Source organism: Camelus dromedarius, chromosome X (genome assembly GCF_036321535.1).
Source record: "Camelus dromedarius isolate mCamDro1 chromosome X, mCamDro1.pat, whole genome shotgun sequence".
Classification (NCBI taxonomy): Eukaryota; Metazoa; Chordata; class Mammalia; order Artiodactyla; family Camelidae; genus Camelus; species Camelus dromedarius.
The window spans coordinates 56,215,922-56,231,002 of NC_087472.1; the positions used below are offsets into that span (position 1 = coordinate 56,215,922).

Sequence of the window (15,081 nt, forward strand, 5' to 3'; positions counted from 1 at the left end):
AATAATGTTTCTTATTGATTCAATTTTGGTAGGCTGTATCGTTGTAGAAAGGTTCACTTTGTTGACATATAATTGTTGACAGTAGTCCCCTCTTTTTTTCTTAATGAGCCTGGCCAAAGGTTGGTCAACTTTGTTTCTCCTTTGAAGAAGCCAGTTCTTGCTTTTATTGATTTTTTTCTATTTTTTTGTATATTCATTTTCATATTCTTTTTCACCATAAGCTAGTACATGATATTGAATATATTTCCTTGTGCTATACAGTATAATCTTGTTTATCTATTTTATATATACCAGTCAGTATCTGCAAATCTCAGAACTCCCAGTTTATCCCTTCCCGCCCTCCTCCTGCCTGGCAACCACAAGTCTGTATTCTATGTCTGTGAGTCTGTTTCTGTTTTATATATAAATTCATTTGCCGTTTTTTTTTTTTTTTTAGATTCCACATATGAGTAATATCGTATGGTATTTTTCTTTCTCTTTCTGACTTATTTCACTTAGAATGACATTGTCCAGGGACATCCATGTTGCTACAAATGGCATTATTTTGTAATTTTTTATGGCCAAATAGTATTCCATTGTATAAATATACCACATCTTCTTTAACCAGTCATCAGTCAATGGACATTTAGGTTGTTTCCATGTCTTAGCTGTTGTAAATAGTGCTGCTATGAACATTGGGGTTCAAGTGTCTTTTTGAATTAGAGTTCCTTCTGGATATATGCCCAGGAATGGGATTGCTGGATCATATGGTAGGAATATTTTTAGTCTTTTGAGGAATCTCTGTATTGTTTTCCACAATGGCTGCATTCCCACCAACAGTGTAGGAGGATTCCCTTTTCTACCCACCCTCTCCAGCATATATCATTTGTGGACTTTTGAATGATCGTCATTCTGACTGGTGTGAGGTGATACCTCATTGCAGTTTTGATTTGAATTTCTCTGAGAATTAGTGATATTGAGCATTTTTTCATGTGCCTATTGGTCATTCATGTGTCTTTATTGGAGAATTGGTTGTCTAGGTCTTCTGCCCATTTTTGGATTGGGTTGTTTGTTTTTTTCTTATTAAGTCATATAAGCTCTTTATATATTCTAGAATTCAAGCCCTTGTCAGTTTCATCATTTCCAAAAATTTTCTCCCATTCTGTAGGTTGTTGTTTTGTTTTGCTTATGGTTTCCTTTGCTGTGCAAAAGCTTATAAATTTAGTTAGGTCCCATTTGTTTATTTTTGCTTTTATTTCTATTGCTTGGGTAGACTGCTCTAGGAGAACACTGCTGAGATGTATGAGATGTTTTGCTTATGTTTTCTTCTAGGAGGCGTATTGTATCTTGTCTTATGTTTAAGTCTTTGATCCATTTTGAGTTTATTTTTGTGTATGGTGTGAGGTAGTATTCGAACTTCATTGCCTGACATGCTGCTGTCCAGTTTTCCCAACACCATTTGCTGGATAGATGTCTTTATTCCATTGTATGTTCTTGCCTCTATTGTCAAAGATTAATTGACCAAAGGTTTGTGGGTTCATTTCTGGGCTCTCTGTTGTTCCATTGATCCATATGTCTGTTTTTGTTCCAGTACCATGCTGTTTTGATTACCGTGGCTCTGTAGTATTGTCTGAAGTCTGGGAGGGCTATTCCTCCAGCCTTATTCTTTTTCTTCAGTAATGTTTTGGCAATTCTGGGTCTTTTGTGATTCCTTATAAATTTTAATATGATTTGTTCTAGTTCTGTGAAATATGTCCTGGGTAATTTGATAGGGATTGCAGCAAATCTGTAGATTGTCTTTGGCAGTATGGCCATTTAAACACTATTGATCTTCCAGTCCAGGAGCATGGGATATATTTCCATTTCTTTAAATTTTCTTTAATTTCTTTAATCAATGTTTTGTAGTTCTCTGTGTATAAGTCTTTCACCTCCTTGGTTAGTTTATTCCTAGGTATTTTATTACTCTGGGTGCTGTTTTGAAAGGGATTGTTTCTTTACTTTCTTTTCTTGTTGATTCATCATTAGTGTAAAGAAATGCAACTAATTTTTGTACATTAATTTTGTATTCTTTTGCCTTGCTGATTTCTTTTTTTAGTTTTAGTAGTTTTTGTGTGGAGCTCAGAAAAGACAATTTTTATGATTCTTATTTTTAAAAATTTATTAAGTTTTGTTTTGTGTCCTGACAAGGACACAAGGAATAGTGATAAAACCACTTTTGTTTGATATAACATTCTCAGTTGAGAATTTATTTTCTTTCAACACTTTAAAATATATTATTGCATTGCTTTATGGCCTTCATGTTTATGATGTGAAAAACCAGATAATGTTATTGTTTATCCCTGTAAGTGACAAATTACTTCTTTCTTGCTGCTCTCTCTCTGTCTTTGTACTTTGAAGGTTTTATTATAATGTGCTCAGTACAGGTTTCTTTTAGTTTATCTCTCTTTGATATATTGAACTTCTTTCTTTTGCAGATCCTGGTATTTACTCAAATTTGGGGAGTTTTTGCCATTGTTTTTCCAAATAACCTTTCTGCCCCTGTTATCTTCTTGGGCTCTCATTATGTATATATTGGTCTGCTTGATGCTATCCAGTATCTTGGTCTCTGACTTAATTCCTTTTCCTTTCTGTTGCTGAGACTTGATTAGTTCAGTTGACATCTTTATGTTTGGTAGTTCTTCTGATTGCTCATACATGGGTCCTTTTTGAATTTTTTATTTGACTTTATTATCTTTTTCAGTTTCAGATTTTGTGTGTGTTTTTGGTTTCTTTTTATAATTTTTACTTCTTTGTTGATAGTCTCATTTTGGGCGTATATCATTTTCCTGATTTCCCATAGTTGGTGGTTTTTTTCTCATTCTCTGGGTAGGCACTGCTGTTCTTTTTGATTTTTTTAGTTGAAGTATAGTTAGTTACAATGTGTCCATTTCTGGTGTACAGCATAATGTCCCAGTCATGGATATATGCACTTATATTCATTTTCATATTCTTCTTCATTAAAGGTTACTACAAGATATTGAATATAGTTCCCTGTACTATACAGAAGAAATTTGTCATTTATCTATTTTTATATATAGTGGTTAACCTTTGCAAATCTCAAACTCCCAAATTTATCCCTTCCCACCCCCTTTCCCCTGGTAACCATGAAATTGTTTACTATGTCTGCATGTCTTTTTCTGTTTTGTAGATGAGTTCATTAGTGTCCTCTTTTTTTTTTTTTTTTTTTTGAGATTCCACATATTAGTGATATATGATATTTTTGTCTTTTTGGCTTACTTCACTTAGTTTTTGTGGGGGGGCATGTAGGTAATTAGGTTTATTTACTTGGTTTTTCTTTTTCTTTTTTTTTTTTAAATGGAGATCCTGGGGATTGAACCTAGGACCTCATGCATGGTAGGCATGCACTCTACCACTGAGCTATACCCTCCCCACCAGCTTACTTCACTTAGAATGATGATCTCCAGGTCCATCCTTGTTCCCACAAATGGCATTACTTTATTCTTTTTTTTAATTGCTGAGTAGTATTTCATTGTATAAAAGTACTGCAGCTTCTTTATTCAGTCATCTGTTGATGGACATTTGGGCTGATTCTTCCCCTTAGTTTTTTTTTTGTTGTTGTTACAAATTTCTTTGCCTGTAGTTTAAGTCTTTATTATGCTTTTTATTCCTTACTTTCAACATGATCTTGTGTTTTGTCACAGCCTTTGGCTAAAATCATGAACTAGTTGACTCATTTAAATAAACAATTTTTTTTGGAGTGGTGAGTAATTAGGTTATTTATGTATTTATTTATTTTATAATTGAAGTACTGGGGATTGAACCTGGGACCTTGTGCATGCTAAGCACCCACTCTACCACTGAGCTATACCCTCTTCTCTTCCATTAGTTTTTTGTCCACAGTTTCCTTTGGATTTTTTAGCACGTTTAAGACAATTGCTTTACAATCTTTGTCTATTAATTCCATTGCTGGGGACTTCTCAAGGATGGCTTCTCTTGTTTTATTTTGTTTTTGTTTTTGTTTTTGTTTTTTGAATGGGCCATATTTCCTATTTCATTGTATGGTGAGAGGTTTTTTTTTAATTACAAATTGGGCATTTGACTATTATAGTGTTATAACCCTGGAGCTGAGGATCACTGTGATGTCAAAACTTAAGGTCTTCTCGGGTTTTTTCTGAGCATGTGTCTTGCTGGGCATACACATGGCTTTTAAAATTCTCCTGTATATTTTACTGTTTTTTAATGTCCTAAATTCTCAAGGATTCTCATCCCAGCTTCTTTTCTGAGCCTTACGTGGTCAATTGTATGTCTCTACCTAAAATATCTTGCCCCTGCCCTCTATGGGTTTATAGTTGCCTTGTAACTGTTTTTTTTTGTTTGTTTGTTTGTTTGTTTTTATTAATAGCTGTGCCTTCTGTTTTTTTCCACCAGAATTTCAAGTTAGGTGAAAGAGTGACAACAGTAATATGTCATTTCTTCATTTAACCCCAGACAGGTTCGAACAGATATACACAATAATTTGCAAATAAATTCTGTTCTCCCTCCAGTTTGAAGGAGGCAGCTGTCAACCAGGCTGCTGCTGCTTCAAGAATAAGACCATCACCTCACCAGGAGATAATGGAGTTAGGGCATGTAAAAATATCACAAAACTTTTCTACCATTTTCAAGATGACTTTTTCTTGACTGGGCATTCACTTGATTGCTATAGACCTTTGAGTGTTTTCAAGAACTCTGACAAAGTTGGTTCAGAGACTTTCAGATTAAAAAAAAAATTTTTTTTAACATTTCTGTGCAGAAACAAAGAGCTTCCAGATTTCTTGTCCATCATTTTGTTGACATTTACCTTTTCTCTTCATTTTTGAAAGTTATAATCCCTGGGTATAGAATTCCAAGTTATTAGTTTTTTCTTACATCTGTTTAAAAATGTTGATTCTTTATAACATGTTGTTTGTGGTCTTTCTTATTTTTATTTCCCACCCCTGCCCCCATATATGTAATGTGTTTTTTTTAAAGATTATTTTAATTAATTTTAAAAGATTTTGTCTATTTGAAACTGGCTTTCAGGAATTGATGGTTATGGCTTTCTTAGTCTTTATCCTGCTTGGTGTTCCTTTAACTTGTTAGATCTGTGGGTGTGTAGTTTCCATCAAATTTTTGGAAAGATTTGACCATTATTTCTTCAGATAAGTTTTTCTATTCTCTTTATCTTTTGAACTATATTTACATATATATTATACTGTTGGGTATTGTCCCACTGTTTTTTTTTTTTCATTTTTCCCCTCTGTATTTCATTTTAGATAGTTTCTCTTGCTTTGTTTTCAAGTCCTTTAGTCTTTTCTTCTTTTTTAAATGATGTTAATCTAATTAAGTGAATTTTTCATATTAAATACTTATTTTTTATCTCAAGGAATTCCATTTGGTTCTTTCTTATGTATCTTTTATTTCTCTTCCCACTACATTCATACTTTCTTTTCAGTATTGGAATACATTTTATAGCTATTTTATGGTGCTTGCCTGCCAATTTGAACATCTCTCACTTTTCTGTCCATTTTTAAGTGATTTTTCTCTTGGTTATTGTTCATATTTTTCTTTCTTGACACATGTAATGATGTTTTATTAAAAAATAGACATTGTAAATTAGATATTGTTGAGTGTCTCTGTGTTGTATTCTATGAGAGAGGGCTTGACATTGTTCTCTTTAGGCATTTAAGGCACTTTAATTCAGTTTAAGTATTTCAGTATTTTTAACAAAACTTTGATAAGGTGTGTCCTAAATACTCTTTAGTTTATGGGTGGTTTTGCCCCACTGCTAATGTGTGGCCTTTCTCTGGTCTCTACTAAATGCCCTGAGTTATACATGAAGACTGTACATTGCCTTGTTTGAAATTTAATGCCTTCGAGACCTATATGATCATTGAGGACTGTTTAGCCTGCAACTTCTTGGCCACACTTTGACCTTGTGGAGTTTTACTCCTCATGTGCATTTTAATATTCCCATTTTGATTTTTGGAGGTCTTTTTGTGTAGCTCTTTTCCCTCTGTAGTTCTCTGTAGTTTCTTTCTGTAGTTCTTCCAGCCATCTCAGTTTAACCTCTGTCTCCTCAACTCAGAGCACTCCAGTGTTCTACTTGGTTTACCCTTGATTCTGGAATGTGCCTTTAGACAACAGTCAAGGGGAAATATAGGGCCCTACTTGTTGGTTTTGCTTCTCTCAGGGATCAGTGTCCTGTTGGTACCTGTTAGCCGAAGTCTGAAAATGTTTGATATGTTTTGCCTTTTTTTTCTAATTGATTACAGCGGGAGGGTCAGTCTGGTCCCTAATATTCTGTCATGCATCCTGGTCCCTTATCTCCATTGGCAAAAACTGGGCTCAGGCTTTTCAGTGTGCTGGCTTAATGGTTTTTTTTTAACATTTTTTTTATTGATTTATAATCATTTTACAATGCTGTGTCAAATTCCAGTGTAGAGCACAGTTTTTCAGTTATATATGAATATATATATATTCATTGTCACATTGTTTTCTCTGTGAGCTACCACAAGATCTTGTATATATTTCCCTGTGATACACAGTATAATCTTGTTTATCTATTCTACATTTTGAAATCCTAGTCTGTCCCTTCCTACCCTTTGCCCCCTTGGCAACCACAAGTTTGTATTCTATGTCTATGAGTCTGTTTCTGTTTTGTATTTATGTTTTGTTTTGTTTTTTATTTTAGATTCCACATATGAGTGATCTCATATGGTATTTTTCTTTCTCTTTCTGGCTTACTTCACTTAGAATGACATTCTCCAGGAGCATCCATGTTGCTGCAATGGCGTTATGTTGTCGGTTTTTATGGCTGAATAGTATTCCATTGTATAAATAGACCACCACTTCTTCATCCAGTCATCTGTTGATGGACATTTAGGCTGTTTCCATGTCTTGGCTATTGTAAATAGTGCTGCTGTGAACACTGGGGTGCAGGTGTCATTTTGGAGTAGGGTTCCTTCTGGATATGTGCCCAGGAGCGGGATGACTGGGTCATATGGTAAGTCTATTCCTAGTCTTTTGAGGAATCTCCACACTGTTTTCCACAGTGGCTGCACCAAACTGCATTCCCACCAGCAATGTAGGAGGGTTCCCTTTTCTCCACAGCCCCTCCAGCATTTGTCATTTGTGGACTTCTGAATGACGGCCATTCTGACTGGTGTGAGGTGATACCTCATTGTAGTTTTGATTTGCATTTCTCTGATAATTAGTGATACTGAGCATTTTTTCATGTGCCTATTAATCATTTGAATGTCTTCCTTGGAGAATTGCTTGTTTAGGTCTTCTGCCCATTTTTGGATTGGGTTGTTTGTTTGTTTCTTATGAAGTCATATGAACTGCTTATATATTCTGGAGATCAAGCCTTTGTCGGTTTGATATGCAAAAATTTTCTCCTATTCCGTAGGTTGTCTTTTTGTTTTACTTATGATTTCCTTTGCTGTGTAGAAGCTTGTAAGTTTCATTGTTTTTATTTTTTTCTTTTCCTTTTTCAATTAAGACATGGGATATATTTTATTTCTTTATTATTTTTTTCACTATAGCTTAATTTATCATTTGTCCTAAATTCTCACATTTCATTACGTCTGTTTATTATTAGTTATGTAAACATTCCTTAAGTTGTAGTTTGAGTGCATAAACATATCAACTTAGTGACTAATAGGTAGACAATTTCTTTATAAATTATCTTCTCTGTTTAGGATGAAGATTCACTAATCCCCAATTCCAAAGACAACCCTTAATAACAAAAATATCATACGTATCACTTAGGGACATATGGTTCCAAAGTCTTACTTAAAACTTTGTATATTTTCTACTGTGCATTTAAAAAGTACCACAAGCTTAGCTTAAAACAAGACAGAATTATTATTTCACAGTCCTAAGTCAGAAATTTGAGAGTGGCTTAGCTGAGCATGGCTCTACTGGGTCATCTCAGTGCCTCACCAAGTTGAAATTAAGACGTTAGAGCTGCAATTTTCATCTAAGACTTTGTATCCTTTTATGGGTCACTTGGCAGAATTCAGTTTCTCGTAGTTGTAGCAGTAAGGTCCTTAGCTACAAGAGACTTCTCTCTGCAGCATGGCCATTTGCCTGTCTTTGAAACCAGTAAGAGAGCATCCCTTGCACTTCTGTCTTTTAAAGGGCTTGATTAGGTTTTGCCCACCTAGGAGCACCTCCCTTTTGATTAAATCAAGGCTTAATGACTAATGGTCCAATTATAAGACTGATAGCCCATCAAGTTTACAAATCTCAACTACATTCAAGGGGGTGGGTTTATATAGGGTATTTATACCAGAGGGCAGGGATTTTAGAGACCATTTTAGGATTCTGCCTACCACACCTTGCAAACAGTACAGACATTTAGAGAATTTTCCATTTGTCTTTGCCCAGCAATATGAAGCTGGGACATGTCCAAGCGAGGAAACAGTAAAAATTTAGTGAATACTTAGTCTCTGCCAGATACTTTGTATTTGTTGCCTTATTTAATCTCCACAACAAACCCATGAGGGCTATTTATAATCTTTCCTGGTTTGTACATGGAGAAACTGAAGCTAAGAGAATTTAAGTAACTTGTTGAAATGGAACTCGGATCTAAATGGCCTGTGTTATTTACACTCTACCACACTGTCTCCTAGTATTAATCTTGATTTGTATATAATTTACAGTTTTATATAAGTGCAGTATCTATCCAGGTAATTTATTACCAATTTGTGAGTTATTAAAATTTTTACATACAGTAATGGTACTATAGTTATGGTCTTAAAAGGAAAATGTGTCCTTTTAAAGAGACATTCTAAAACATTTACAGGTGAAATAACATCCTTGCTCAGGTTTGCTTCAAAATCATTTATGGGATTTTGGAGAATAGGTGGGAGGCTGTCAGTGAAACAGAGCTGACTAGAAGTTGATAATTTTTGAAGCTGAGTAATGGGTAACAGGGCTTATTATACTGTTCTGTAGTGAATATTAAATAATCTATTCATCCCTAGTTATAGTTCTAAACATGAAAAAAATACTGGCTAAAATTTCACTTCTTTTTTTTAACATTTTTTTATTGAGTTACAGTCATTTTACAATATTGTGTCAAATTCCAGTGTAGAGCACAATTTTCCAGTTATACATGAACATACATACATTCATTGTCACATTCTCTTTCGCTGTGAGCCGCCACAAGATCCTGTATATATTTCCCCTGTGCTACACAGTATAATCTTGTTTATCTATTCTACATAAAATTTCATTTCTTAAACATCATAATGTCTGTAGTTTTAAAATCATGAATCTTTATTCATTTTCATGGAACAATAAAGATTTATACAAATATTTCCTTTATTAAAGTAGTATTTCATAGTGATTAAGAGCATGGACTCTGGAGCCTAACTCTGGGTATAAGTCTCACTGTTGTGATAGTTAATAGTTGTATGACCTTGTGTAAGTTATTTAACTTCTCTGTCCTCAAGTTTTTTTTTTCATTTGTGAAATGGCAATATTTGTACCTACCTTATACAGTTCTTGAGTATACTATGTAATGGATAGACATTAGGATAAGATAGTAAAAATATATATACATCCACATGTATTCATGTGCATTTATTTAAGTTTTCTTTTAAATAAGAGACTTCAGATAATTATTTCCCTTTTGCATTTAGAGGGTAGTATATGTTCTTGTCATGCTTTTGAGTCTGTGGTTTTCAAACCCATGTTTCTAAAAGTTTTTCCTTTTCACAACACATATTTACATGGTTTTTCAGTGGGAGTCTTTTAGCATCTTGGGTGGGACAGTTCTTGTTTGGGGTTGTCTTTTGCATTGTGGAGCATTTATATTTACCTTCCCCTCTGCCTACATTAAATGTCAGTCCTGACCTGTCATTGTGATAACCAAAAGTGACCGTGCACATTTTCACATGTCCTCTAGAAGAATAGAACCATTCCTGTTTGGGATCCATTTGCCTATTCAAATTTTAATGGTGGTGTCGTAGATTAATTTAGAGCACTACTTTTCTCACAGCTCTATGTATCATATGTGTTGAGATGGTTCAAAGTGAGAACCAATAAGCTGAATTACTGACATTACCACACTGGTTCAGTCATGTGGGAGTTTTTGATTTTGGAAAACATGTAAACCTGTGATCTGTCCTGCTCTTACTGAAAGAAAATATTGGATGTATGGTGTGGAAGTAGATTATCTGTATTTTGGAAAATTTACTTTAATAATATTCATACTCCACCACTGCTTGAGAGATTTCTGTGAGCTTAAATATCTATACTTTCTCTTTCTTGTAGGTGATAGAAATTGAAGATGCTTCACCCACCAAGTGTCCAATAACAACCAAGCTAGTTTTAGATGAAGATGAAGAAACCAAAGAACCTTTAGTGCAGGTTCATAGAAATATGGTTATCAAATTGAAACCCCATCAAGTAGATGGTAAGAGACTAGTACATGATTAAAGTATTTTAGTTACATTTTACCACTATTTGGTGTTTCCTGTGTGCCTCACATTCTGCTAAGTACTGAAGGTACTTTTACTGGTGAGAAAAACAAACATGATCCCTGTCCTTACGGAGTGTGTAATCAAATGAGGAAGAACAAAATTAAATGATTGCAAAGAAAATGTATTATAAAAGGGGAAGTGTGTGCCACTCACAAATAGGTTTACATAGCAAATGTATTCCACCTAATCTGCAGTGGTTGACTAAGGTAAGGTTTGGGGTAGGGGTAGTTTAGCTAAAATCCTTCTTTAGGAAATGTTATTTCAACATTTTCAAGTATGCTTGTTAATAATATTCCTACATTTGTATTGGAAAGATACCAAATTATCCCTATCCTCTGCTTTATCAGAGTGGAATCAGTAAGTCAGTTTTGAGGTGTGTATGTGAATGATTCATAAAGGAAAGTTCTATAGTTCCTACTCCTTGGGTAGCACAAAGCCCCTTTTCTTGTTTAGTTGTTAATGTTGAATAAAAGGAGAAGTGATGAATATATCTCCTGGGTTTTTCCCCCGATTGACTCAAAAACCTGAAAGTTTTTGGTATTTAATATGAATCTGTACCTCATTTGATAAAGTTTCTATTTAGATTTGTCATAAGTCTCTTTGGATCATCTCAGGAAATGGAGAAGTTCTGCTATAATAGCTTAGATGAGTGAAACAGAGTCACCTGTTGTGTGCCTATGTTCACTGTCTTTTTTCCTAGTTAACCTTGTTGAGGGGTGAGGGGATCTCATTTATATTCAAGAGGTTCCTTATCTCTCTTTTTAAAAAATTCTATTTCTTGGAAGTTTTGGTTATGTTTTTATGTGTTTACGAAGGAAGGTTTTTTAACTTAGGCATTTAAATTTAACTTAATGAAGCTGTCATTTTTTAGGTGTTCAGTTTATGTGGGATTGCTGCTGTGAGTCTGTAAAAAAAACTAAGAAATCTCCCGGTTCAGGATGCATTCTTGCCCACTGCATGGGCCTTGGTAAGACTTTACAGGTAAGAACATGAAGTTATTCTGTTTTTGTGCATTCATTAATTTAGGAATATGTGTTGGATTCTGTTATGTCCCAGGAACAGTTGTAGGGGCTGGAGATAAGCAGTGAAGAAGAATAACAGTATTTCTTCCTTAAGAAGCTTATATTCTGGTGGAGGAAAAAGAGTTATACTCTGGTGAAGGAGAAAGAATTTAATCAGACAAAATAAGAAATTTGTACTTTCAGGTAGTAAGTGTTTAAAGAAGAGAGGGAAAGCATCTTGTAAGAAGTGATGTTTGAACCAGTGATCCTAATGAAGTGAAGGAATGGAGTTACAGGGATAGCCAGTAAAACTACAAAGATCCTGAGGTGGAAATTAACTTCCCTTACAGCTTTTTAAGTTTGTGATCTTTTAGTAGTAATAACATAATATATTTTTCACTATTAAGATACTACATTTCTACATGCAGGAAGTTGCAGGAAGAATGCAGGAGTTGCAGCAGAGATGTGAAATTAGTGTGTATATATGAACATATATATAATTTAAAGCCATGAGACAGTTATTTTAGACTCAGTGAGACAGAAAACTTTACAGTGGAAAAGTACTTCATAACATACATGGGCAGTAGTATTTTCTGAATGTTGAAGTGATGTTCCTTGGGGACCAGGGACTTAGTAGCTGTTTTTGGTGTGGTTACTTCTTATATTTGTATTATTATTATTGATCATAGACTTATGGAGCTTTAGAGTTGGAAGGACCTTATGTATCATCTAGTTGAACGTGTTACATCTTTTTATATGTTAATATCTTTTTCATTATACTTTGCCTGGTTTGGAAATGTGACCTTTGGTCTGTTGCTTTCTTCTTTAAACCAAAAAAAAAAAAACTATTAAATTGTAAGGTTGTTTAATTTATTGACTTTTTTTGTAGATAAATGAAGATAAACAAACTTAATTTGTTTTCTTGTAGGTGGTAAGTTTTCTTCATACAGTTCTTTTGTGTGACAAACTGGATTTCAGCACAGCTTTAGTGGTTTGTCCTCTTAATACTGCTTTGAATTGGATGAATGAATTTGAGAAGTGGCAAGAGGGATTAAAGGATGATGAGAAGCTTGAGGTATCATATTTTAAATGTTTCCTATTATTAAAAGAACTGCATGAAATTCATATAGTAAAAGAAAAAGATTTTTAATTATCAGTGATACATATTTCAGTGGGGATATTTAGAATTCACACATTCCTACCTTTAAAAATCTTTGTATTCCCACAAAAGGTCTCTGAATTAGCAACTGTGAAACGTCCTCAGGAAAGAAGCTACATGCTGCAGAGGTGGCAAGAAGATGGTGGTGTTATGATCATAGGCTATGAGATGTACAGAAATCTTGCTCAAGGAAGGAATGTGAAGAGTAGGAAACTTAAAGAAATATTTAACAAAGCTTTGGTTGATCCAGGTAAGATACTGTTAGGGACTGAGATAAAGAGGCATGTTGAATAAATACTTACATTTTAATTTAACAGATACTAACTGAGCAACTGAAAGTAGGTGGGTTTTGTTTCATTTCTCCTACAGGTTTTTGTTTGTTTGCTTGTTTCTTTGTGTAATTTCATTAAGGTGAAATCACTCTTACGGTTGCCAGCTGTTCATTTTTCTTTTAACATTTTTTTATATATTTATAGTCATTTTACAATGTTGTGTCAAATTCCAGTATAGAGCGCAATTTTGCAGTTATACATGAACATATATATATATTTATTGTCACTTTTATTTTTAGCTGTGAGCTACTATAAAATCTTGTATAGATTTCCCTGTGCTATACCGTATAATCTTGTTTATCTATTCTATACTTTGAAATCCCAGTCTCTCCCTTCCCACCCCCTGCCCCCTGGCAACCACAAGTTTTTGTATTCTATGTCTATGACTGTTTCTGTTTTGTATTTATGTTCTTTTTTTTTCTTACATTCCACCGATCTCATATGGTATTTTTCTTTCTCTTTATGGCGTACTTCACTTAGAACGACATTCTCCAGGAACATCCATGTTGCTGCAAATGGCATTATGTTGTCGGTTTTTATGGCTGAATAGTATTCCATTGTATAAATAGACCACCACTTCTTCATCCAGTCATCTGTTGATGGACATTTAGGCTGTTTCCATGTCTTGGCTATTGTAAATAGTGCTGCTATGAACACTGGGGTGCAGGTGTCATTTTGGAGTAGGGTTCCTTCTGGATATGTGCCCAGGAGCGGGATGACTGGGTCATATGGTAAGTCTATTCCTAGTCTTTTGAGGAATCTCCATACTGTTTTCCACAGTGGCTGCACCAAACTGCATTCCCACCAGCAGTGTAGGAGGGTTCCCTTTTCTCCACAGCCTCTCCAGCATTTGTCATTTGTGGACTTTTGAATGATGGCATTCTGACTGGTGTGAGGTGATACCTCATTGTAGTTTTGATTTGCATTTCTCTGATAATTAGTGATACTGAGCATTTTTTCATGTGCCTATTAATCATTTGAATGTCTTCCTTGGAGAATTGCTTGTTTAGGTCTTCTGCCCATTTTTGGATTGGGTTGTTTGTTTTTTCCTTATGAAGTCGTATGAGCTGCTTATATATTCTGGAGATCAAGCCTTTGTCGGTTTGATTTGCAAAAATTTTCTCCTATTCCATAGGTTGTCTTTTTGTTTTACTTCTGGTTTCCTTTGCTGTGCAGAAGCTTGTGAGTTTAATTAGGTCCCATTTGTTTATTCTTGCTTTTATTTCTACTAGGAGAAAATTTTTGAGATATATGTCAGATAATGTTTTGCCTATGTTTTCCTCTAGGAGGTTTATTGTATCTTGTCTTATGTTTAAGTCTTTGATCCATTTTGAGTTGATTTTTGTATATGGTGTAAGGGAGTATTCTAGCTTCATTGTTTTACATGCTGCTGTCCAATTTTCCCAACACCATTTGCTGAAGACACTGTCTTTATTCCATTGTATATTCTTGCCTCCTTTGTCAAAGATGAGTTGACCAAAAGTTTGTGGGTTCATTTCTGGGCTCTCTATTCTGTTCCATTGGTCTATATGTCTGTTTTTGTACCAATACCATGCTGTCTTGATGACTGTAGCTCTATAGTATTGTCTGAAGTCTGGGAGAGTTATTCCTCCAGCCTCTTTCTTTCTCTTCAGTAATGCTTTGGCAATTCTAGGTCTTTGACGGTTCCATATAAATTTGATTATGATTTGTTCTAGTTCTGTGAAATATGTCCTGGGTAATTTGATAGGGATTGCATTAAATCTGTAGATTGCCTTGGGCAGTGTGACCATTTTAGCAATAGTGATTCTTCCAATCCAAGAGCATGGAATATCTTTCCATTTTTAAAGTCAGTAGAAGGGCAATTTGAAGCAGAATAGCAATTGTTTTGAGATGTCTTATAAAAACCTTTAAGAAAGGAGAAAATAGCAAAAAAAATTTGAAACCTGTGTGTAATCAATAACAGGAAATCAAAACCAAGAGAATTAAAAATGAAAGGAGGTGGATTTTTTAAAAATAATAATAATGAAAATATTTTAAAAGAAAAATTTTAAAGTTGTTAAAACTGGAGGCATATATAAGTGTTTAAAAAGTAAAAATTATAAAGGTAATAGAAC

The 15,081-nt window shown here is 34.3% G+C and overlaps 1 protein-coding gene and 1 non-coding gene across 8 annotated transcripts in view; one reads left to right on the plus strand and one right to left on the minus strand.

Moving 5' to 3' along the window:
* Positions 1 to 15,081, plus strand: part of ATRX (ATRX chromatin remodeler) — a 227,960-nt gene that overhangs the window by 115,485 nt on the left and 97,394 nt on the right. For all 7 annotated transcript variants that reach the window (XM_010987736.3, XM_031446239.2, XM_064483018.1 and 4 more), the window contains 4 exons: positions 10,285 to 10,426; positions 11,365 to 11,474; positions 12,423 to 12,569; positions 12,726 to 12,903. In XM_010987736.3, the coding sequence (XP_010986038.1) occupies positions 10,285 to 10,426; positions 11,365 to 11,474; positions 12,423 to 12,569; positions 12,726 to 12,903 (577 nt within the window). The remainder of the gene's footprint in view (positions 1 to 10,284; positions 10,427 to 11,364; positions 11,475 to 12,422; positions 12,570 to 12,725; positions 12,904 to 15,081) is intronic.
* TRNAG-ACC (transfer RNA glycine (anticodon ACC)) lies at positions 3,335 to 3,407 on the minus strand. Its single transcript has one exon. It is a non-coding gene; the product is annotated as a tRNA-Gly (tRNA).